Here is a 26,423-nt window from a genome sequence, read left to right on the forward strand (position 1 = left end):
TTTAGCTCCCCCGGGTCGACCCCGGTGTGTGGCGGGGTTTTTTTTCCAGGACGAGCGTGTGCAGATAATTACCCACGTTCGTCCTGGAAAAAAAAACCGCCACACGTCGGGGTCGACCCAGGGAAGCTAAACGAACGCACCCTATGCTCCGGGCATAGCAAACTACGACGTCATCTTGACAGAAAAAGTAGGCTATCGAATCCATGACTCCATTTTTAACCAATCAGATTGGAGGATTCTAAAAAAAAAAATATGAGGTATATAATTCGTTTTAAATATTATTTGAACGGTTACAACAACCAAACGTTGACATCTCTTTAAACGCAAGCCCGCAATAAGGTATCATTCTGTCAACAGTAAGGCATTCATGTAATGTATGTATTAGTCGTCTCGCAACATCATTGGTCAACTCCCGTCACGTGCCAAGTTCAAGTAAAAACTCAGCTAAAATGCACTGCGAAGAAATTTTTTCACCTGCTTGTTGCATCATTTACGCATGGTATCCGTTTTGATATCCCGTGTTTATTTTAAACATATCTTTTTCAACTTGCTTCAGTGATCCATCTTCCACATCAAAATAATCAAAATTGAAAGCAGTTTGTTTTCAAAAGTAGTAAATCAATTGTGGTTAATTTACTATATATTTTTTTTTTATAATTTTTATTTTAGTTTATAGGAGAGAGATCATTTTCCCCATCCCTTTTAGCTTCATTAGAGGTCACGGTCTCACAATTACTCGCGTAATTAAACAACAATTAGCCGTGAATTAGCCGCATGACGTCACTTGTCTCACCTATGGTGTCCCCTTTTTAATGACCAAGAAATGCACAATAAAATTTGCATTCAACTGTGGAGTATTAAACATCTGTTAAACAAAATAATGTCTAATTCACGAATTATATTGTTATAAATGGCAATTTGGAAAGCTCTATTGAACGACAATAGGAGACTTTCCAACGCTAGGCGGCAGCAGACATACCGGGTAAATTTCCAATGTTTACGTAGTTCTGAACATGCGCATAATTCTGAGAACAATGGATTTACCCGGTAAGTCTGCTGCCCTCTATCGTCCCAGAAAGTCTCCCATTAATGTAGTAAACTTGCGAGTACAACCATGTGTTAAAGGAACACGTTGCCTTGGATCGGTCGAGTTGGTCTTTGAAAAGCGTTCGTAACCGTTTTTTTTTAATAAAATGCATTTGGGTAGAAAGATGTTGTAAAAGTAGAATACAATGATCCACACAAACATGCCTCGAAATTGCACGGTTTTCCTTGTCGACTAACACGGTCGGCCATTAATGGGAGTCAAGTTTTTGACACTCAAATGGCCGACCGTGTTAGTTCGCGCAGTAAAAGGAAAACCACGCAATTTCGAGGCAAACTTGTGTGGATCATTGTATTCTACTTTTAAAACATCTTTCCAACCATATGCATTTTATAAACAACGGTTACAAACGCTTTTTATAAACCAACTCGTCCGATCCAAGGCAACGTGTTCCTTTATGCCCTTCTGTGCACAGTATGCTCTGCTCGTATAAAAGGGAGTTCGCAGTTTTCGATGCGCTGTACAAACGCTGTTAATTAGTATTTATTATGAACATGCAAACTATACTGTATTAGCATTCATTTGCTGAATACCGGCTCTCAGCAAAAAGGGCCCACGCATCGACTACTAAAAACAGAAGACACCCTGCAGAGAGCATGACACTCCTGTATCATCTTCTGAATATTAATGTCACACAATCTCCACAAACTTCCAGTCGTGACTGGTTGACACACTGATGTGACACCACACACAGTTGGGTTCGCGTGCCGAGAGAGCCACTCAGGGCAGCCCGATCGAGAACAGTGAGAGAGCGACCGAGAAGACAGCATGCATCTCGTGGGGGAAAATGCAACCTTTCGCCGTATGCTGTGTGTCGTTATCGCGCTGATGCTAGTTCGGTGAGTGTTATTTTTACGAGGAGTCTGTGATAACAGAAATATTGGTTTGATTTGAATCGGTTCTAACATTTACATCTATACATGGGGCTTTTGGGTTCACGTTGAATGTAGGTCGAAATATATTGTGACCTATAAATGCCTTGTTTGAGTGACGTGCATTTTGTAATTAAGTATTTACATTTAATTACCCGCTTAATTAACTAACAATCTAATTTAATAATGCAGTTGTCCACTGTACAAACTGACATTGACGGTGTCATTGTCCGGTGATATTGTTCGCCATATTGTAGTCATATCACGATTATGTTAAAGGAGAATGGACGAGAAAGTGTAGATTCGTGGATAGAATGTACGAGCCGATGGCGAGGGACGTTGTATTCACGAATCTACACTTTAGAGTACGGAGGCTTAAAAATGTTACCTTCATGTTACTGAGTCAGAACTGAGACAAATTATCTCAGAAACACAGAATATCTTCTTGGAAACACAGAATTCAACGACAATGCATCTTTGAAAGATGGAAGGCCAAGATAAGGTATCTTGAAACACGGAATACGGGAAGGCAATTTAAGCTTTCGTATGAGAGTCTATTCTCTGGCTTGAACTATTTCCCTCAATGATTATGTGACAGTTTCAAGGAATTGGATTTCTCAGTAATAATAACACTTATTAGTATATTTAATTTCGTGTAACTTGTCAAAACGACGGTATGGTCACGATAATTTGTATAACTATTGTGCAAAATACACTGGCATAGTTAGAGGGCTTGCGACATTATGGAGAACAATTTCAGTTTGCTCAATAAACAATACATTGAGTTGACAAAAGTGAATTGGAAGATTTGTTTTTTTAAGTTGAAAGATAACGTATTTTCAGCTGTGCTTTGTTGCACATCATGTTATCTTTCAGTTTGGAAAGACAGTAGTTTGTAAACAATCGACACTTAAGTAAGACTCGTTACCGATGTACAGTTGAGTGCACGTTCGTATAAAATCTACACTTTCAATAATTGAACTGGACACGTTTGATAATTGTCAAAGACAAGTTTTCTTGTAAACATTTGATCTCATTGGTCGTAGAAGTTTTTAAAAAACAATGCATGAAAAACACCCTTGTTGCTGTGTGCTTTCAGATGCATAATAAAAGTCAGCTGAAGCCTTTTATTTTAGTGATAAAATACCTCCTTCTAAAATAAAAATACGTTACTTCAGAGCTTGGTTATTCCTCCATGTTCACAGGGAGCCGTTTCTTATACAATGTTTTGTAATACTGACAGCTCCCCGTGCTAACAATTATTTTGCGTAATTACCAATAGTGTCCAGTGCCTTTAATATAGAGTGATGTCACAGAAAAGGGTTTATGTAATTGAGGTATGAGAATGCGTGCGTTGCCGCGCAAACATACACGACCCTGAAGATAAGTATGGAAACAAACGTCAATGGGAGACTTTCTGGGACGATAGAGGGCAGCAGACTTACCGGGTAAATCCATTGTTCTCAGAATTATGCGCATGTTCAGAACTACGTAAACAATGGAAATTTACCCGGTATGTCTGCTGCCACCTAGCGTTGGAAAGTCTCCTATTGAATTCAATTGGACGCTATGGAGGGACTGTGTCCTAGTTTTGAGGTTGGGGGGGGGGGGGGGAGTCAATACATTCAAATCGGCTTGCTTTCCGAACCGAGTCATGCAGGTCTACATTGCTCTATATACATAATTTGTCTGCTATAGTAGGGGGCCTTTTACATCCTCTAAAATTTATTTGTTTTCTAACTTATTTAGAACAATTGTGGGGCACACGGACCGGAAATTGTATCTGTATATTAATTCACGCTAGCTGTAATTTAACGTATATGTCTCTCCGTTTAATTGGTATGGGACTTTGGTTTCTCTTTCGAAGGTATACAATTGCCATCAAGGCAACATTTTAAGACATTTTGGAGCCAACAAACCTATCTCCCATACTATATTTCCCTCATAGGGTGTCGCCCCACCCCCCCCCTTTCAACGTGACCACCGAATTCGATGCCATGAGGTTGGACAAAAATGTACTCTAATTAAGTAGATTGTAATAATTGTCAAATACCAGTCTTCTCACTCGGTGTATCTCAACATATATGCACAAAATAACAAACCCGCGAAGTTGCGAGATAATAATGGAAGAAAGCAAACTTTTTCACACGAAGTAGTGTGTTTTCAGATGCTTGATTTCGATACATCAAAATATAATTCGGAGATCTCAAAATCAAATTCGTGGAAAAAATTTTCTTTCTCGAAAACTACGTTTTACTTCAGAGGGAGCCATTTCTTACAAAGTTTTATACTATCAACAGCTCTACAATGCTTGTAACCAAGTAAGTTTGTATGCAACAATTATTTCTTAGTAATTACCAATAGTATCGAATTCCTTTAAACAAATTTACTAATACCTAGAAAAGGAAACAAAATAATATAAATGACTTTTGGGGTAAACAAAGACAAATTTACTGCCAACATAGGAACAGAAAGCTCAGTTGTTAGAGCGCCGGCACGTTAATCTAGATGTCGTTGGTTCAAATCCTACTCTAGTGCATTTTTCTTTGTTCCAGCCCAAATCAGTTAAAATTTACTCAGCAGCAGTTTCCCTTTTGGTTTATAATATTAGTTGATACAATAATACAAAGTCTCCTGAGTAGGCCTACATAAACTGTCGTCAGAACTTGTAATTGTGCACGTGGACTGCCCTATAATGGTTTTAGCCGGGCTGCATTATCCTAAACGGAATCTCCCAGTAATCCAGGAAAGAGTAAGTACTGTAAGTTTTATATGTCAATGCTTTGTGTTAACTCCCAACTGCCCTGATAAAGACATGACTGTGGAATACTCTTTTTATTTTGTCCTTTCTTCTTTTTCTTCTTCTTCTTTCCCCTCCTTTAAATTATCCTTGACATTTTTCTGCACGAAGACTTTTAGTACAATAAGATTACTCCGTCCTTCATTTTGTCACGATCCACATCAGAATCTCAGGCCGTGTCTGAATAAGCAATTTGCGTGTTAGATGTGAATATTGTCTGGTACATTGACGTGCTTGATCACAAGTTACCACTTAAATTTGAATTCACATGATTCGGGGCAAGTTTGCCTAGTTTGAGGCGGTGAACATGCCTTACAATGTTTTAAATGAAGGTAAATGACACAATGGTACCGGGGTCTGCTCATCTAGCTGGGGTTGCTATACAAAAGCTTGCCCCGAATCATGTGACATAGCAACTGTCTATAGTCTGGTGAGTTCAACTTAAAGTGTTAACTTGTGATCAAACAAGTCATTGTATTAGACAATATTCAAATCTAATACGCAAATTGCTTATTGGCGGCTACACTACGGCTTCAGCTAGATTTCCGCGTCATCATGCGTTGATGAGGCATAGCTGGGGTTGCTATACAAAAGCTTGCCCCGAATCATGTGACATAGCAACTGTCTATAGTCTGGTGAGTTCAACTTAAAGTGTTAACTTGTGATCAAACAAGTCATTGTATTAGACAATATTCAAATCTAATACGCAAATTGCTTATTGGCGGCTACACTACGGCTTCAGCTAGATTTCCGCGTCATCATGCGTTGATGAGGCATAGGACGTCATTATAGTAACACCCTTAGCAACAACCGTAGCCTTTTACAACTCGAGTGTGGTTTCTTAGGTTGTTTTACTTTATATTAAAAGGCCCTCGTGGCTTTGCCATACTCGACTCGCCCCAGTGATCTCTCCTTCCAGTCGCTTGGGATTGCGGTTCTCTACAAAGCTGTGCAAGCCAAGAAGGTTTTGACTCAAAACTAGGTGTGCTCAAGCAAATAAAGAGACAGAGACCCCCCCCCCCCCCCTCCTTCCACCCACCCACCCTTTACATGAACCCAGCACTGAAAATGGCACGAACATACTACCCATAACCCAAAACAAACAACCCGGCAAATGAACCATCAAATATCAATATACATATTATACATACGCTGATAAATGAATAATAAGTAATTGTTTACACGATATAGTTCAAATATTTGTTTTGCATCTTGAAATTTTCTCACAAACTCTTTATACGAATATCAGATTCCTTTGAGTACACAGTAATTTTAAATAAAACATTGTACATAATGTTGGAGTACAGTATCGTTGAATTTTTCAGCCCATCAACTTTAAACATGATCGCAAAATGAGTGTCTGATGAGCGATATCACGAGGACACTAAGCCATACAGGTGCTTAGTGTTAGGATGGAAGACTACATAACCAATTCGGATTCTTATGTCGGGTCGCTTATAACACGTCGCCCAAAGGCGGGTTCTGTATAGGTTTAATACTTTGCAAAAAGAGATAAATTTGCAAGACGCTATTTGTGTCATCGTCACCCTAAACTTTGTTAGCACGATTGAACTTTGGGAGCTGAAGCAAGGTCTAGCCCAAAGAGGCCGAAGTCAACCGGACCCAGTCTTACCCCCTTGCCTGACATGTGAACATCTACGCTCGGACACTGACTTTTGTTTGATATCACCTAATAAGTTTATATGGTGAATGTCTACATTGTCATCGATAATGGATATTGGACATTCCCTATATATACAACGTTGATCTTTGCTGTACAAACATGTGAATTACCAATATCCAATATCAAATTAACGTTGATTGTCATGACAACAGATGACACAGTACATGATTACAATACTAGGTCGTCAGCTAAATTACATGTTCCCCTATTTAGATCAACTCTTTCCCAACACACAATTTCTTTCACTGGACCAAAAAACTGGAATAATCTTCTACCACCAATTACTAATTGCCCCTCAATTAGCTCGTTTAAATACCGACTAAAAACGTTTTTACTAAATTCCCAACATAGTTGATCGATTTGCTTTTTTATACTGGTAGTTGGCTTAGCCGTTACTTACTTACCAACCTACTTACTCGTCTATGTTTTCACATTTGTATTGTTTGTGTAATTGCTGTCCCTTTGTTTACTTCACATACATGTTCTGCTTCATAGTTATATTTACATTGTTTAACCATGGTTAAACCTTTGTGTAGTTATCTACCGTAGTGGAATGTATTTATTTATTCGTCTATTTAGTGCTGTATTCCTGTTTTGTTCTGTAATCTTGTAACACAAGCCTCGGCTTTTAGGATGATGCTTCCATGTGATATGAATGTGGAAATAAATGTTTTATTGATTGATTGATATCTACACGTATGAAGGACTGGGAAATCTTGGGACACCATTGGCCGAGGACACCACTCGACATAGAGGTAGACTATTGAGCTTGTCTATATAATGCATCAGGGTCAATGGACGTTCTAACAGGTTCAAATGGCTTCAAGTGGACTCAAAAGCAGACTCTATACGGCTTGACGGCTTCTCCATTAAGCTCCAGCGAGTCTAGTCGTAAACCAAAGGGGAATGCGGTGTCCCACGTGGCGACTGCTTCATCTCAGAATGTGTACCGTACCAGCAACAAAAGCATTTTTCATCATAGGCTGCATGGGGAGCAACGTAATGCAAGGTTTATACATACATGGTGGAATCTTGAATTACAAAATTGTGTAATCATGATGGTGTATCGAATTCAAACTGGGCAAAGATCATTAATGGACAGCGGTATGGGGTCCGTTTCTGATGTAATATGGTTATTAGTAGCTACAGTAAGTAATGCAATAGAATCGTTGTGGTTATGGAAAATATTTAGGAAAACAATTTAGAAATTTTCTTCTCTGGACGAACTTTTACAGATGATGTTGTTTCGACAACAAAAAACTTCTGCATATGCCATGGACAATACACAAGATACGAGTGTCATATTTTCATACTTGACTGACGGACGTGAGATAATGTCAGGATCCCGATAATTACAATTTTTCAGTGTTCTAAATGACTAAATTTTAAAGGAACGTTACAGAATTGGTAACAAACAAAAATCGTGAAGATCGCAGAGTAACATAAAACTTACACGGTCTAATGATGATGATAGCAGAAAACATCCCATGAAATTTTATTGTCTGAAATGCCATATTTGAAGAGAAATAAATAATCTTTTTTCCTGTTTGGAGTTATTCGCTCAGTGAGCGTTTTATTCATTATTTTGTTTTTGCATTGATGTCATGCAAAATAATGTGTAATCGGTTTTTCACTATTTTCTCGTGAGCCATGTGGCTGATCGATCTCAAACTTCTACAGGTTTGTAAATTTATGTATATGGTGGTCTACATAAAGTGCTAACACTGCTAGCAACTGTTTTGTTAGCAAGAACCAATTTTGTAATGTTCCTTTAAATAAAATGCCGGAACACTTTCCTCCGTAGATTTGTGAACGGCACTATGAACACCTCTGCGGTGCTAGAAGGAATGTTTGCAGGGTACGACAAGCGCATCCGGCCTTCTTGCAGAGGTGAGTACGAAAAACACTCTTATATAGCGCATTTTACAAAAACCGTATCAATGCACTTTACATTTTAGTGCCCTGGTCATGGGGCCAAATACATTCCTTTTAAGTTTTTCTCAATTCATCGTGGACTAATACAACCCCGGGGCAACCGTAGCGCCCAATTTTTCTTTTCAAACACAATATCAAACCTCTATACCCTCACAGGTATAGGCATTTATACCATTGGGGGAGTCGGAGAGAAGCAATTATAGTCAAGTATCTTGCTCAATGATATAAATGAATAACCGACACAACGACACAAGTGTCATGACCAGTAGCCGATTTCACGAAACGCTAGGATTAATCCTATCCCGAGTTAGGGCGAGTAACCGTTGGATGGAATCAATGCGTTCTAACGTCCATAGGATACGGAACTTAAAGATGCTATCTCAGATTTTTGGCCCCAGACATTAAAAAATAGATTTTTTTGAGTGAACGGTATTTCAAAGAGTATCACCTGCTCTAACGAAAAAAAAGGTTAAACTTTTACTTTTAATGGTCAGGAACCATGACAAAAATTTAAAACGTTTCTTATAAAACACATAAGAATTGGTCACGTGATATATTGTCGGGATCCCGACACAAACTAATTTTGAGCACTTTATTTCACTGCTACTAATAATTGGCGGACTTTTTCGAGCAATGGCTCAAATGAAAGCTTGTAACTAGCTCGACCCCCATCAAAATACCTATTGAATTTTAAATCAAAATGTTTGGGTCAAATCAGCCAAAAATCTGACATAGCATCTTTAACTCGTCGTACAAGATTAATCCTAAGTTAGGAAGAATTTGGTGAAATCGACGGCTGAACCCACACTAAGATTACCTAACCACAGAACTTGAAGTCTTTAAACCATTCGGCCATGGCAACCTACAATGGGATGGTACGGATTGTAAGATTACAACTGAACAATGACCACAATCTATGATCATTTTCACCAAAGACCCGCTGTGTACTATTTGTTTTGTTCGTTTCCCCGCAGTGTGTGTTTTTGAGTCTGAAATTTATTAATAAAGAAGTTTATACTAGAACATTTTTTTCCCCATGAAATGAATTCACATTCTGGTTAACTGTTAATTTAAAAGAAAAACTGCAACAATCGATTTCAGACAAATAAGATACATGCTGAAAATTGTGCATGTTTTTTCAATATTTTCTTCTAACTCACACAACGGAATAAGGGAAAATTTTTCACAGCTTTATTAATTCAAAAAGGATATGGTTGATCACACAAAACATGAACACTGACCGCGACTAATTTGCTACCTTTTTTTTCCGCTCTATTAATTTGTATTCATAAACACCTCACACAGTTTCGCTATTCCTATTGGTGGAGAGCGCGTCACGTGGGTGTGTATAAACCTTTGTTTATGACCGGTAAAACGTGTTAATTCATGGGCGTGACACGCGACCTTGCACCTGTTCTTTTAAGACAGTTTCTTTATTCCTATTGGTCGAGAGCAACAGCTGAAACAGTTGTGCCACACCACTCGATACGCGCGAAGCACAGCATTCCCTTATAAGGAGTTGTTTACCCGAGGGCGGCGGAGGGCTTTACCATTTCAAAGCTGGAGGGGTGTTGTGTTGAAAGAAATCATTTAACAATTATAATGTTTGCATTTATTTTACTTTTTGACCAAAAAGTGATGATGTTTTTGACCGAAAAGGTATTTATGAATGGGAATCAAAGTGTGTTGAATCGGTTTTCAACTAGTGGTTTAAACCCGCCGAGGCCTGGTTCTTTATAATTTACCTCGACTTCGTCTCGGTAAAATTATCAAGAACCAGGCTTCTTTGGGATTAAACCACTAGTTGAAAACATCTTCACCACACATTGATTCCCTTATTCAGGGCATATTTAGTGTACATCCGATGTAGGTCACCAGATCTACGCATCATTTGTTTTTGCTCTCCGGAGCCCTCGCCCATCTCGGGAAATAGCTAGTGTCTTGTATTTGTTCATGTACTGCTGTTATGGCAATCAAATAGTTATGATAATAACACTATGTACCTTTAAAGCAAAAGTCAACCATTGACCGTGAAACTAGCTTGAACATTCAAACTGTTACTGGGATCATTGATAATCACACCGCTTGCTCAAGCGTGTGAATGAAATAGACTAGAGCACTTCAACGGACCAATTATTTGAAACCTGATAGTGGCACGGTCCTTTCCGAGAGTTTCAACAACTGGTTAAACCTTTTTGATCATTCCACTCTTGAGTGACATTAATGACAGACAATGTATAAGCATAAATGCCCACTATGATTGTCTTTGTTTTGCACCAAGTGTCACATACTCCCAACGCAAAGCACCTGTAATGAGTATAGCAGAATACAATGTGATTAAAGCATGGCTGACTGACCATTATTCTAACAAATGATGGGACTATAAAGCGACTGTTCTGGAAAAAAAATGGGTCGTGACTTGAGCCATGTTGATTTATATATATTTTTTTTTTTTTTTTTTTTAATTTAGAGGATGGGAACTCATCTATGGCGACTTCTGATGAAGGTAAGCAGGTTACTTATAACATAAAAACAACAAACGAAAATTCTGTTTAAAGGGACTGTACACGTTTGATTATGCCTCTGAAAATTAAGTGCAATCTAGAATTACTTGGTGAGAAGTTCATAAGCTTTGGATGGTACAATGCATTTGGAGAGATGTCCACTTCGAAGTGCTGAAAAAAGGTATTTTGAATCTGAGAAGCGTTACTGACGGTAACATTTCTCAGAAAGTGCGTTTCATTTGCAGATCATTCTTCTGAGGGAACAAACCGCTCAAAACTGTCGGCAATATCGCAAAACCCTTCCACCTTTTGAAATAAAATTTTAACAGGTTAGATTTTATACAAACAACTATAGGATTAAAACAAACAGTAGGTTGCACTTAACAAACGTATACAATCCTTTTAAGATTGGTTGTATATAGGCTGTCACTCGCTAACGAGTAAGACTATCGGGGGGTTGAGTTTCGAAGTTTAAGTTGGCAAGACTCCTCATGCGAGTATAGGCCAATCCTGGCAGATGTTTGGCGGCCACAGTATCTGCATTGGAGGGATGCGTCCTCGGGATAAACCGCTCTCTGGTGACGCCGCATCCTCCTAGTCCTCACCTCAGCCTGATCCCGAAGGCCTGCGCCATGTGTTTATAGTGCAGCATACGTTGCGCATCTGTAGCGACACTCTCTGGGTTCCAGTGTTCTGTATCCATCGGAGAGCCTGGGCTCCACAGCTGGAGAACACAAGAACTTCCCCGCAGTGCTCAGAAGAAAGAGAACCCCTTCCACTGAGGTGGTTCCAACCATGCCATTGACCAACCAGTAGTTCACCTGCCATGAAGGGATACCAAACCACTGCTGCCTGGTTTGGGGATTTGTGGTCAGAGTACACCGTCTCCTAGAAGGGTTTCCTAGCAGGGATAACGGGCCCCCTCCGCCCGGGTTTTAAATCAGGAGAGCTACCATCCAATGTTGATGAGCCCCTCCCGCCCAGAGCAATCTGGTTTTGGGCGCCAGAAACCCGCCTTCACACCTCTGCTTACTGTTCGCAACAGGGATCGGAACATGAAGCCAAGCAGATAGGAGTTTGATTAGGAGAGGCTCTTTGTGACGCTGGTCACCCTACCCATCCCGACCATCCCAACCCTTTGACCCCCGTAGATTGGTTGTAGAACAGCAATTTGAAATGTCGATCATGTTTGGGCTCTTTTAATAAAAGACACTGGACACTTTGGTAATTGTCAAAGACCAGTATTCTCACTTGGTGTATCTGCATGAAATACCAAACCTGTGGAAATGATGGCTCAATTGGTCATCGAAGTTTCATGGGAAAAAACACCCTTGTTGCACAACTTTGTCTTCCAGATGTGAGAAAGTATACCTCTTTCTCAAAAAACCACGTCACTTCAGAAGTAGCCGTTTTTCATGAATGAACAACTCTCATTGCTTGTTGCCAAAAGTGTCCAGTTCCCTTTCCGAATGATTGTAAATTTTATTCTTTTTTTTTACGATCATGTTTTGCCTCTTTAAGCCTGAATGATCGAGCAAGGAAACTTGTGACAATTGTGCCGACGGCTCCTATACGGAACTCTGCCAGGTGTTCAAATTAACAATTCACTCTTCGCTGCTCCTTCCAAACATTCAATTTAAAACAAAACAAAAGACGAATTCGTTTCCCGCTTCTTTCAGACAGCACTTTAAGCATAAATTACTTACGGTTTTGGGGTTCCAAAACACAAACAGGTAACGAAATCATATGCTAAAACATTTAGATTTACCGGGATATATGTTTGTGTTTTATAAGATAGATAGATAGATAGATAAAAATGGTTTATTAAAAAAAAAACTGTCCTCGCAGCACAAAGGCTGAATTACAACAATTTTACATAAATCTAATAAAACAAAAAAATAGTTAAGCCACTCCCCCAAATTCACGCATTGAAAATTGCACATTGAAATTGAATCAACTTTACTCAGAAAATGGTGTGACAATACAATAAAACAACAGACAGGATTGAAAATGTTACAATCAAGAAAAACAAGCAAAAGACCAAGCAAAATCTGAACATCAATTTATAAGTCTTCTGTGCAATATTTACATCCTGAAAGTTCTCCAATGATAATCATTATGATATAATAACAACAAAATATATGGTTTTTTCTCGCATGTTTCGGACAGCACTGAGCCTGTTTGCTTAGACAAAACCCAGAAGATAACGACAAATCATATGATTTGTTTTCTTGTTTTCTTCTTTTCTCGTAAGTAAAAAAGTTGTTGGTGTTTGTATTTTGAAATCTTCTATGTATAGTATTTACATATTTTAATTCATTTGCTGATTATCATAAGATTTAATAAACATTTTTTTCCCGCTTATTTCAGAAAGCAATGAGCATACAAGGCTATAATAGCACATGTTGGGTAAATCACTTCAATGATAAATATTATCATCTACAGGAATTATGTACATGTTTTACAATTCTTCCATGCAATATTCATATCCCAACTTCCTTCGCTGATTATTATATTTCACCTTCATACAAAATCAAGCACCCATGCCTTCTTGAGAAAAAAAACATCATTGCTGTCGCGCACTCAAGATCACAATGCATTATTCATTGACAGTTTCTACTGTTATTTATAACAAGTGGTATTATTTATCCCCCGTGTAGATCCACCGGTGCGAGTCTACGTCCAAATTTACATTGAAAGTATAGACGGCATCAAGGAGACTACTATGGTAGGTAACACGGGGGTGGAGGGGGGGGGGTAAATTCACCAAACCCGGGGTTTGCTAACCTGTAAACTTCTGCTTAGCATCAAAACTGTTGATATGAAACGCAAGGGGAGCTTATGAGCAAGAATAATGCTGCTCATTATTTGCTTACGACCTATAGAATCAGGACGATGTGCGCCTATGAAAGCAGTGCCTAAACATGGGTGCATGCCTGCCCTCATAAAGATGTCTCCCCCTCCCTTCCCGTCACACCAGCCAGGGCCCAATTTCCTAGAGCTGCCAAGCACAACAATTTTGCTAAGCATGAATTTTCTTCCTTGATAAAAACAGGATTACCAACCAAATTTCCATTTATTGCATATTGCTTAATACTAGTATTCAGCTGCTGTTTGTTCACTCTGAAAACCACGTGGCAATTTGGTTGGTTATCCTGTATTTATCAAGAAGAAAATTTCATGCTAAGCAAATTGTTGTTCTCTCTGAAATTGGGCCCAGGTCTGTAGTCCGGTGCTATGAATAATGTTATTGGCAGTCGACACTAGAAAAGTGCTTAAATATCAACTTGATCAGTTTAATTCAACTCGAATTTTGCAAACTAATTAATTAGTATAGCGACAATGCATTAAATCCATAAACACGGATCTTCTGTCAGAGGTTTAAGGAAGATATCGGAGTTTATTGCCTGCTCAGCACAAAGCAGACTGCCTTATATTTTGAGCATCATCTTCAGAAAGAACACGGTGATGTAAATACATACTATCATTGACTTGCCCTGCTACACGGTGTTAGTTGCTCTGCTCTAGTTTACACAGCAGTATACGTGACATTGCCTGGACAACATATCATAGTCGCTTAATATTGTCACATCTCATTAAAATGATATATATTATATCGTTTCCAATCAAGATTCAATCAGGGCTGATTTATGTATTATGAAGGAAAGGGTTGTACTTAATTTCCCGTGAAAAAGAGTAAACTATTTCAAATGGGTCTTAAATGCACTGGAAATCTTTGGTAACTGTCAAGAACCATCAGTCTTCCCCCTATCCCAGCATAATCAGAAAACAAATCTATAAAAATTAGGTCTCAATTGCTCATCAAAGTTGCAAGGAAAAAAATGAAAGAAAAACGCCCTTGCTACACATTTGTGTGTTTTTAGATGCAAAACAAAAGGCTTACGGCCTGAATGTCTTTTTATTTTTTTATTTTTTATTAATTACCTTTTCTCACAAACTACGCTACTTCAGAGGGAGCCGTTTCCCACAATGTTCTATTAACAGCTCTCCAATGCTTGTTACCAAGTAAGTTTTTATGCTTACAATTGTTGTGACTAATTGTCAATAGTGTCCAGTGCCTTTAACGAAACAGGGCTTAACGAAACAATCCAAGCTTGTCTCCGGCTTTGGCTACACGAAATGGTGACGTAATCAGAAAAGAGAAGTCAGCTTTATGGTTGGAATTTAGTTTATAAAGACTAATTTCATGGTTCAGATCTTTGTGCATCTTGACTTTGATAGTATTTTCTTTCTTTTTTTGTGATTTTAGGATTTCTCGATCACCATGTATTTACGAATGAAATGGCAAGACACCCGACTTGCCTTCAATGGTAATCGTAGTCTTGTGCTTGCCGGCTACGGCATGGACATTGCATGGCTCCCTGACGTCTATTTTGTGTACGAAAAGCAAGCAAGCCCACATCTGGTGACCCAGGCGAACAAGTTACTTCGGATTTACCCGAATGGGAGTCTTTCGTACAGTGGAAGGTGCGTATAACATAGGTACCTTGTTAAACATTATTTCCGCTGTTTTTGATTCAGTCACGTCAGCCTCCAAATGAAATGTGCTTCTGACTTTCACGCAGGCAGACAGACACACTGCTTGCAGGGCTCAATTTTATAAAGCGGTTAAGCAGAAAATACTGTTTTAAAAGTTTCATGAAATTGGGCCCTGTTCCCTTTGCATATGACACGACATTCTAAAACAGCGCCTTTACTGAGGCAAAAGGAGACAGCTGATAGGACGATAGCTGTTTTTGTGCGTAAAAACGTGAGCGTGACCCAAGTGTACCAGCAGCGTTGCGGGTTACGCAAGAGAGTTTTGTATGCAAATCACAGAAGGCCTGCAGGCCACCTCAAGGTGTGCAATACAAATCAAGCCCATTGAATAAGTATGTTATGAAACGCCATAGCATTGTGCACTGGGCTGACGCACAAACGCATATGCGTCACGCCAGCGTGTATCAATCTAGCCATTGTATAGGACTCTTCCTCTGTGATGTAGTACATTACGAAAGTGAAAGGCCGCCAGGGCATGTATGAACCTCACAGTCCTAGCCTCGTCACCGCGCAGCGAGATCGTACACACTATTGGGAACAAGGTTGCGACGTTCTCTCGTCATATTGTGCATAACCAGCACACATACTATGTGCGATATATGCAAGGGTCAACTGTTGCATCGTCTGAAATGTACAAAGTGCGATTTGTTCCCCTTCAGTCATTCGCCTACGTATTTCCGAAGCAATCTATACTAATTTCCTCGAATTCACTCTTGTGGAGGAAAGAATCAGATCAGACTCGCCACATATCAATCAGGAACAGTCTCGCGACCTCTCATGTTGCAGGGCAGATGTTTTCCTATCAGATGTTTTCCTGGATGATGATGATGACTAATGTGATTATGTGCAGACATTATTAGAAAGACACAATAAGAAGATTGACATTGAGTATTTGTTATTCTTTGTATTTTGCATCCGCAATTCGGCTTTTTGGCGGCCACGTTTGCATTTTTTTAATAAACCGATAATAATAATAAAAACAATGCGAAGCTTTCGCACTGATTTCTGTCGACAAAATAACACTGGCCCTGATCATTTTATAGGTTTTTCGCAGAAAAATATCGCTTACCTGTTGAATGTTGTTTTGCAAACTCTAGAAACAGCGGAATGCCGGTCACAAGTGATATGGTGTTTTGGAGCTGGTGATGCAATTTCTTGTTCTTTTATTACATTTGGGTCCCATTCAATACATACGCTTAATAACAATGGATTGCCATTAACATCAACTTTCAAATAATGAATACTGATTTTTTTTTAAATTCGGCTTTTCGTTTTTTATTTCTGTTGACTCTTCAGGTTTAGCATAACTGTTGCCTGTAACATGCAACTGAACAAGTTTCCGATGGATTCACAGAAGTGCACCATCATCATCAGCAGTTGTGAGTATGGGACATTAAAATCAATTAAACATTGAACTGTGTATATTGGGTTAGTATTACATTGACTGACCAGCCTGGTTTAAGCACATCACAATCCAAGGCATGGAGACATGTCTATCCCGGCCGCGAATTTTTTCCCCTTTTTGACACCTGCTCATTCGCAGTATAATGAATTATTCCAAAGGCACGCCTAATGCGGGTAGCCTGTAAGATGTATACGCTGTGTTGCCCATATGCCTATGTACTCGTGTAGTGTATTATTACCCTAAAGAGACATTCAAAATCCTTACCCAAACCATAACCCTTATCCTAATCCTAACACTAACCCTATACCCTACTCACTAATATTCGTGGCTTATTCGGAGTAGATAAGTGCCCATGCGGGTGTCAAAAACTTCGTATGTGAAAACAAATGTGGCCGCCCCGGCCCTGACGGTGGTGTGATGGCGGGTGTTTTCTTGATGCATCGATGTGTAATCACGATTTTAAAGATATCTATTTTATCAGATGTATGTATGGAGCTCCGAGAGCGTACACATTCTCAAAAATGAATCCTTGTATAGCAGTATTGTTTTTTAATGTTTTTCCTTTTGTCCCTGTCCTGCAGTTTCCATATGTTTTCTTGTATGAGTCTCCTAGACAGTAATTATCCCTTTACTTTTGGTCATTACCTTTTATCTATTTCTCTGTTTCCATATTTTTGTAATTAAAACTAGACGCTTATAATACTGATGAAGTCGTTCTTTATGGAGACGAATTCAGCATCGTCAAGGAGCCAGGAATCATGATCTCCAAATTCAAAATGACTAAACACATGGTTGAAAATCGAGATATCGAATACTCAATTGGTATGTTTAAATTAAAGAACATTTTTTGAGTGTATGTGTAAAGTTCCTTAATGTAATCTGAAACTTATATTTAGTCCGGACCTAAATGCAACCCGAACCGAAACTAAAAGACTAAAAGACGATAACTACGAACTGGAACTTGTCAAGTTGTATCACTTTTAAAAGTGACAACATCAATTTTTTCAAATTGTTTAATAGACCCTTGCATGTGACGTCACACGCTCAAAAAGACACTCACTGGGGTCAAAAAGAACCCTCACTAATAAATAAGGTCAAAGGAAGCAAATGATTGGACGATAGCTATTCTTTGTGTGTGAAAATGTGCGCGTGAGCTCAGCGTCTCTGTAGCGTTTCGCTTAAATGCAAGGGATCTGGTAGAGGGGGAGACAATAGTACCGCTGCAAACTTGTTCAAATCAATGTCTTACTTGGTGTTTCTTTTTTGTTTGTCTTGTTTCTAAAACTGTCTGAAGGAAACTTCAGTGGTGTGAGATGCCATTTCTACTTCACACGTCAAGTCGAGGCCTTCTTCCTGACGGTGTATATCCCAACGGTACTTCTCGTCACCATAGCCTGGCTGTCATTCTGGATTGACGCCAAGGCAGCGCCCGCTCGCGTCGCCATAGGGGTAACCACGGTGCTGACTGTCACCACAATGACGGCAGGAATACAGAACTCACTTCCCGTTGTGACGTATGCGAAAGTTAGTACTACAATGCAAATGCACAGTGAACACGTTCGCCATTGGGACTTTTTAACGAATAGCCAGCCACACCAATAAGTTTCTTTTTTTAAGAATGTGTAAACTGATAAATCACAAAATTACAAGTAAGCACATTTTTACCGATGTTAATAAAATACTTATGGTGGATATTCTAAAAATAAAATTGCCATGACTTGAATCCCTACTCACTGTGAATGAAGATAGGTAATACAACTTATATGTAAAATTTTCAGCTTCTTAATAGTCGTCAGGTTTTTAAAGAAAAAATGAAAACCACACAGTGATAATTTCAGGTGAGTTGCGTATACAAATACCACCATTGGGAATACTTTGTAAATGCTAAAATAATTTTCGTCTGCTGAGACGAAAAATATTTTCGCGACATTGTTCATTTCTATTAAACTACAGCACCTCAGCAGGCAAGGTTTTTAGGGAATCTTTCTACAATCATTATCTTAAAATCGTGTAAGTTTATTGTAAATCTGTGGACATTTTGTGTTGTGTCGTACAAAAAGTACATACACCCTTTAATTGTTTTGTCATTTTACAGGCAATTGACATCTGGCTAGTGGTGTGTCTCATGTTTGTGTTCATCTCACTGCTGGAGTATGGCGCGGCAAACTACCTACTAGTCGGAGAGGTACGACTAACATTCTTATTATAATCCTTCGACAGGAAAATGTATCCATTTTATAAATCTACCTCATGCTAATTAAAGTAAATAAAACAATATATGATTTGAGGTATTGCATGGTGAGGGATCAATATACCTTTGGTTTGCGGAACACCTGGGCCCAATTTCATGGCTCTGCTTACCGTAAGCACAGAATCGGCGCTTACGGAAGCAGGGAATTCTGTGCTTACGGCAAGCGTATTTCACGGGTTAGCGGCGGATTTTGGCTTCTGCGCGTGCGTACATGTTCTCCACGTTTCTAGGCATTCTACGTTTACAAGGCTAGCGCAGAAATTTGGCGCTTGCACCGTAAGCGGGGAATCGTGTTCGTAAGCGCAGAATTCGGCGGTTAGCAGAGCCATGAAATTGGGCCCAGGTGTGTGCCTACTTGCCAGATTTTTTTTTTAGAGAACTGTCTTGATAAATTGATTTTGGGGAATTTTTCGGGAGACTTCTTAGTTCTGAAAAGAAATGTCCTGCTTTTTAACTGGAACTACTACTTTTAGCTTAACGGATCGTTTTTAACTTCTGCAGAGTGAGTTCTTAATTGGTCTTAACGTTTCGACTAGCTTGCTCTTCCAGTCAGGAGATTGGAAGAGATAAGAGAGAAGCGTACCTACTTATAATACATGTTAAGAGGTTTCAGTGTAATGTCAGTATACGGGCTCTGATTAGTTTTCCTATAAAAGGAGAGCGTCACTGAGTGACGGATATGCGCGCTAAAGAAGCCACATCCGAAGCTTGGGACTGAGCCATTTTATTTAATACTAACTTTTAAAGTTAATATTGACTGATTTATTTTCTTGCTTTGTCTGTCAGATGAAATCATCTGAATCCCCACCAGGGAGTGCATCCCAGGACAGCAAGCAGAACGAGCTAGACCTACGGGGAGCTCAATCGACTAGACGGCGGAGGCGTTTGACGGCGAGTCAGTTAGATCGTTACGCTAGGTGGTGCTACCCGTTCATGTTCTCGATCTTCTGCGCCTTATACTGGGTATTTTTCCTCACTATGGAATAACAGTGCGCAGGACGTTTCGAGGACACCAAAAGGTGTCCCAAATGAAGACTTATACTAATACCCTGATTGGCAGATGCAGATTTTCAATTGGGTACAAGTATTCTCGAATGGGATAACTTTATTTTGTACTTAAGGTTCATCAATTTGAGGATTGGGTCGATATCCTCAATTGGGAGGTGTGATTCGTCGCCACAAAAATGTGTTCCAAATGAAGACTATAGATTGGCAGTTGAAGGTTTTTAATTGGGTACAAGTATTCTCGAATGGGATTACTTTGTTTTGTACTTAAGGTTTATCAATTTGAGAAGGTTTGAACGCTGGTATATTAATCCTTTGCATTGACCTCTATCTTTGATGCACGTATTATAGGCTATGGCCGTGTGCGAAACAGCAACTTTGGCTACAGCTCTGGCTAGATCAGTGCGTTTGCCAGTGTTGAAGAGCACGCGATCTAGCCGTAGCTGTTGCCAAAGTTGCCGTTTCGGTATCGATTTCCTTATTGACAGATGAAGGTTTTTAGTTGGGTACAAGTATATCTCAAATGGGATACCTTTGTTTTCTACCTAACGTTTATCAAAAGAGAATTGGTTTGATAGTCTCACATGGGAGATAGTTTGAACACTGGTAGCACAAAATGACTATATTGATAGACTTGTGGACAAGTCGTTGATGGTCTGTGTCGCTGAGATAGTTGAGTCGCGGTGCTGGCGGGATGATTCAGGTTTCCGCGATCGAATCTGGCTGCCGATGGGACCGTAGTCGTGAGAGAGGTAGTCTATGTCTTGTGGGGGCCAGCAGTTTCGCGAGAATATTGCCAGTGACGCAATAATTGCAGAGACAGACGGAACGCTATCATCGCGACAGATATTTAACGACTTGTCCACAAGTCTACCCAGTATTGGCCACACCATGGAGGATGACCTCATTGACTTTTGACACATGTATGGTGGTGGTGGTTTGAATGGGGTACTACATCCCTAATGGGAAAGTCTAGAGTTACTCCACGTGGTTCGAAATGGGTATACATCCCTTCAAATGGTTTAGTGACTTAAAAAAACAAGTACTGGTGCGATAGACAATAATGAGCAAAAAATGTAATTGAAACAAATATATAGGCCTACATTAAAAGAAAATTTTTGAAAATATCTACTGAGAATTAACATACCCGGTTCTTCAGTTTTGTTTTATACACGGTTTTGTATGATGTAAAGTTATAAAATGTGTTTACTAACTAATTGATCTATGTATCTTAACAAAGAGTTCTCCAGAAGACGATCAGAGCATACTGATCGAAACGTCGAGTTAATCCAACGGTTCTTTTCAGAACCACACCAACTCATTTAGAGATTGTTATTACATGGTGTTACCGCAAACTTTTCTATAACAAAGAGTCGTTAATTTTGGGTAATTGTCAAAGACCGGTACTCTCACTTGGTGTATCCCAAAATGGTATAAAATAACAATACCTCGAAACTGTTCACTGAATAGATCATCAAAGTTGAAAAAAAATGGTGAAAACAAAAATAGGATTGTGTACTTTCAGATGCACGAGAAAGGCTTCATAACGCGTATACGTGAGACAGCTCTTTGGCGTTTGTAAACCTTTGGTGTCTGGTACGCATACGAGTTAATTAGCATATTTCATGGAAAAGGGTAATGTTGGGTTATATCTCTGTGGTCTACCTAACAAATACAATACGTTTTTAAATGGCTATTGCTCGTAATCTCAAATGGGTTTCACTTTGCCGAAGACTCTTTTTTATTGATTTATTGATAATTATCGACAATTAAGCTACTTACAAAGGTAATAAGTTTGACTGCGCCTACCCCAGAAATTAACAGCACCCACAAGAGGGCCAGTTAGCGGAGTTAAGTTAGTACTCTAATCACAGACAACTGGCGCCATTTTGTGACTCTCGATGGTTCACTTTGTTCAGTATGTTTTCTTTAGGCGTCGTAAAAAAAAAAAAAACCCCAGAGAGAAGGCCATTTATAAGTCATTCGAAAATAACGACGTTCTAAATTTTAAAATGTAAACTTCAATAAATACTGAGCACAAAATGGTCGACATTTTTATGAGTCATTATCTGCTTAATTAAACGCAAACATAGCTAAAACGGTCGTTGGTAAGTAATTACAAGTATGATTCTCGACGACTGTTTTATTTAAAACAGAAATCTTAGAAAGTGGTTTTAGAGGCGACTACTTTTCGAAAAGAACGTTAGTACATGTGTTGACCAACGGTGGACATTTTCAACCGTGAATCACTTTTTCGAGAACAAAATACAGATTTAAACTTGAAAGTTTGTTTTCCCTAATCTTCGTGTGTGATATATTTAGGTGTTTTTCAAAAGTGTTATTTCTATGTTTTCCCTGTATTTAGGCCTTACCTTCTGATAACAGAAGTGAAGATGTAAATTTGTACAAGAATTTGTATGCGTATTGCTAACTTTCATTTGTCAGAGTGGAGTTTTTGCTGTTAATTTTTGCATTTAGTTTGACTCAGTGCCCCCCCCCCCCAACCATGCCTTTCACCTCTGTTGCCCTGGTGCGAATTTCTTGGACCGAAGCCTTGCACTTGGATTGGGTTTTCAGCCCTTACCTCATTGCGTAGGTTTTCCCTATTTGGGGTCTTCCACATCTAAAACTAAAAAGTCTTAAGGATCTTCTCTATAATACACAGGTATCTTCAGGTCTTCATTTCATTAAGGTACGGGCTGAAAGCGCAATCCATATGCAAAGCTTCGGTCAATATGAACTATGTTCAACCCCTGCGAAACATCCTCTGCGTAAACAGCCATGTTGGCGTCAAAGTTCGTATTGCATTCGCAGGAAGTATTAAAAAGCACACCTAAAGAGGTTCATCAGTTGCAACGAAAAAAGCCCACCGGTTCATACTTCCTTCGAATGCGAATCCGATACTAATGTTGACGTCACAGCCCTGTTTTCGGAAGTATGAAATGAACCGGGATGAACTCTGAGCAGCAGTTTGGGATCTTGGGTTGCGGATTTCGCCCGACAGAATTATAACGATACCGATCTCGACTTCACGATTCAAATATTTTGCATTGTCTTTTTAGTGATATTTTATGAAGTCTTATAATATTATTGATTCATTTCAACAATTAATACCGTGTTTGTTTTTTTATAAGAAAGCTTGCTACAAAGTTGTTTCTTTATTCCTGTGTATCGTATTGTTATAGCTTCTGGTAATGCTAAAGAAACTCTCCCTGGATCAGAATTAACCCGGACTCAGGTCCCATTGGGCCCCCTGACCCATATCTGTGTCATTATCTCTGTCATAGACTCTGTGTCAAAGTGACCAAGGAATGGGTTAAACTTTGGTTAAGTTTTATGACCAGTTTCCTGATCAATCTGACCCCAAAATGGTCAGGGCCGATTTCACAAGGGGCTAAAATTTATCAACACTGCAAGTCAATCAAAGTAGCTGAGTAAAGTGTCATGTGAACCCAAAGTGTCAATGGCTGCGTTTGTTTAATTATTGCTCTATCAAATCAAAAGCTCACTTGCGAGCAATAGTACATAACCAATTGTTTAATTCACACTTTACGGAAAGTAAACGGAAGCACACGTTTGCATAAAATGGCTATGAGAATTACACAGTCTGTTGCCTTGACTTTTGACGAAATTCGTTATTTGAAGTAGGAATATGAAGCATCGGCCTGTCGTCAATGTCATCAAGCTCTTCCTTACTAAGGATTAATCTTGGACTAAGGACGAATTGAGTTCCATAGACGTTAGGACTCATTGAACCATCTTATAAGTTAGGACGAGTTTTGACTCATCCTTAATCAAGAAAGGCTTTAGAGTAATACTCTACCGTTTCGTGAAATCGGCTACTGGACGCTGATGAAGGACTTCGATACAAAATACTCCTCTCATGGAACCAACATTGCACATGTTGCTCTCAAACCTGACATGCACTCACTATACTCATTACATCACTCGGAGAATCTGACTTTTTATATACACATTCAAGACGTGTATCAACAAATCTTAATGCAATAATGTCACCTTCAATCGAGACAGCACCTTCGATAACAGAAACCATTATAAAACCGAAACAACAGAGAAACAAAATGTTTTTTTTTATGTGATATATATGAGGCATGGTGAGATATCAATGAAAATTTGGTTTACAACAACATCGTTTTTGTTTCTGTACGATGTATAACTTGCTGGTAAGATTATGTTAGATTAGTTTCACAAAATGGCCGACGTAAAAAAAAAACATGCAATTTTGGGGCAATTAAGTGTGGATCATTATACTCTACTTTTAAACTTCTTTCCAACCATATGCATTTCTAATAGATGTTAAATTTGCATCGGGGATAAAGAATATTAATTTTGGTTTTTACCCATACACCGATGTGTGTTAGCACTGTATACTCAGTACTTTCCCGAGTCCTGTGAAAAAAATATCACAGGCATGTTACTCGGGTGGGATTCGAACCCACGACCCTTGCAATTCTAGAGCAGTGTCATATGCATTTCATAACAAACGGTTTCAACCGCTTTTCAGATCGAAGGCAACGTGTTCCTTTAAGGACACCATCTTTAGAACTAGAGCAGTGTGGCGTTTTTTTTTAGAAGAACCCGCATCTTGCTTCGAAGAGTCTCGGATTTCAGTTGAGTGACATGCCATTGTCCCGGTGAGTCTTTTTACATCAAATATACAGGTAGTGTTTTGTTTCATTAACAATATAATCCTTAACACATCTGAATAATCTGTTTGTAACAGATTTTTTTTTCTTCTTCCCGACGACGGAGTGTCTGGTGGGTTTTAAAAAGCAATAATATTTTGATTATTTTGCATGAGTGGGAGGAGAAATGCGCGGTGAAATATCAAATCAATTCAAACATAAAACTGAGTATTTAAAAAAAAATAACAACAATCTTTGGCCAGATCTTTTGAAGTTTTCACTCATTACGGGAAAGCTCAATTTAAGAAAGAAGCCAGAATAACACACCCCTTTCCTCTGGCAACTCACACCTGTTATCTCCTTGTAATTCCCTTCTAAAGAGTTGACTTAATTGTATCATGCACAATTCAGTAGGGCTACTGACCGCATATTTTAACAAGGATCAAAAACAACCACTTGTTTATATTTTGGTCTGAAATCTGAAATCTTACTGATTATAAAGTTCATACTAAAACAGTTGTTTTCTGTGAAACACTTCCCTCTGAAATAAACGTCTAATTCGATATAAACTTTATCTGAAAACCTTTTTCAAACAACGAAACATTACTATACTATTACATCAACAAACAGGGACCCTGTGTTTACATGCTGACAATTGGGCATGGTTTGTAACTGTTTTATCCAGACTCAACCAACGGATCACATGTTCCCTGGTATGTAATTTCATGATGTGGTTGACCGAACAAAACATGCACTTTGTCTGCGACTTTTTTTGTCAGCTCTATCAATCATGCTTAACTTGCATTTAATTAAATAATTGTGAGAAAGATGAAAACAACGAAAAACCTGATTTTTGTTTTTACAACAAAAAATAGCAAAATATGCTACATGCTGAAAGTTGTGCATGGTTTGTCACTATTTGTCACTATGTATTTGTTTCTTCTTCTAACTATTTTTTCCTGACTCAAACAACAGATTGAACCCACAATTTCCAGGGCCCAATTTCATAAAGCTGCTTAATAAACACAATAGTAGCTAAACACTAAAAAGGTTGATTACCAGAATAAAGTTACCAGCCAAGCTAAACCATGTCACATGGGATGGGACATTTTGTGACTGGTGACCTGCTCATATTGCTTAGCACAAAATGTATAACTAACATTTCTGCCCTTAAAGCAGCTCCATGAAATTGGGTCCTGGCTTGTTATTTTAGGATGTGGTTCATCGAACAAAACATGAACACTGTCTGCATTTATGTTGTCAGCTCCATAAATCATTGTATGTATACATTTATTTATTATTATTGGTTTATTCAAAATCAACCGTAGCTGAAGACTGAATTGTGATTAGGTTTACAATATAAAAAATACATTCAAACATAAAAAAGCAGCAACTATACAATAAGAGATTATAAAAATAGTTTAAACTTAAACTGAGAGAAAGGGAAAAACAAACCTTTCAAAATCGTACTCTGGGTATTATCCATGGTATATAGCGTTCAAAATAATCAATGTTGGACCACGCGTTACACGGAACTAAACACGTTATACGTAATACGTGATACATTACGTGATACATAATAGACACAAGCCATCCAATGGATGACGTTGTCACAGTATCTTGCTTGCAGGCATGCATTTATAAGCGCGAGTTTCA

At 38.8% G+C, this 26,423-nt stretch overlaps 1 protein-coding gene across 1 annotated transcript; it reads left to right on the plus strand.

The window, feature by feature from the left end:
• The first annotated feature begins 1,794 nt into the window (after positions 1–1,794).
• Positions 1,795–21,410, plus strand: LOC117288222 (glycine receptor subunit alpha-3-like). Its single transcript, XM_033768991.1, has 10 exons — positions 1,795–1,944; positions 8,266–8,351; positions 10,867–10,902; positions 13,561–13,628; positions 15,171–15,388; positions 16,757–16,839; positions 17,556–17,687; positions 18,160–18,389; positions 18,961–19,050; positions 19,903–21,410. The coding sequence occupies exons 1-10, from the start codon at positions 1,874–1,876 to the stop codon at positions 20,101–20,103; spliced, it is 1,215 nt and encodes a 404-aa protein (XP_033624882.1). The 5' UTR covers positions 1,795–1,873; the 3' UTR covers positions 20,104–21,410.
• Positions 21,411–26,423: the final 5,013 nt, after the last annotated feature.

This window comes from Asterias rubens, chromosome 3 (genome assembly GCF_902459465.1).
Source record: "Asterias rubens chromosome 3, eAstRub1.3, whole genome shotgun sequence".
NCBI classification, from domain to species: Eukaryota; Metazoa; Echinodermata; class Asteroidea; order Forcipulatida; family Asteriidae; genus Asterias; species Asterias rubens.

Coding starts and splice junctions, on each gene's coding strand:
- LOC117288222 (XM_033768991.1), top strand. CDS start 1,874: ATGCATCTCGTGGGGGAAAATGCAACCTTTCGCCGTATGCTGTGTGTC. Junction 16,840..17,555: donor CACCATCATCATCAGCAGTT/GTGAGTATGGGA, acceptor AATTAAAACTAG/ACGCTTATAATACTGATGAA. Junction 18,390..18,960: donor CCGTTGTGACGTATGCGAAA/GTTAGTACTACA, acceptor GTCATTTTACAG/GCAATTGACATCTGGCTAGT.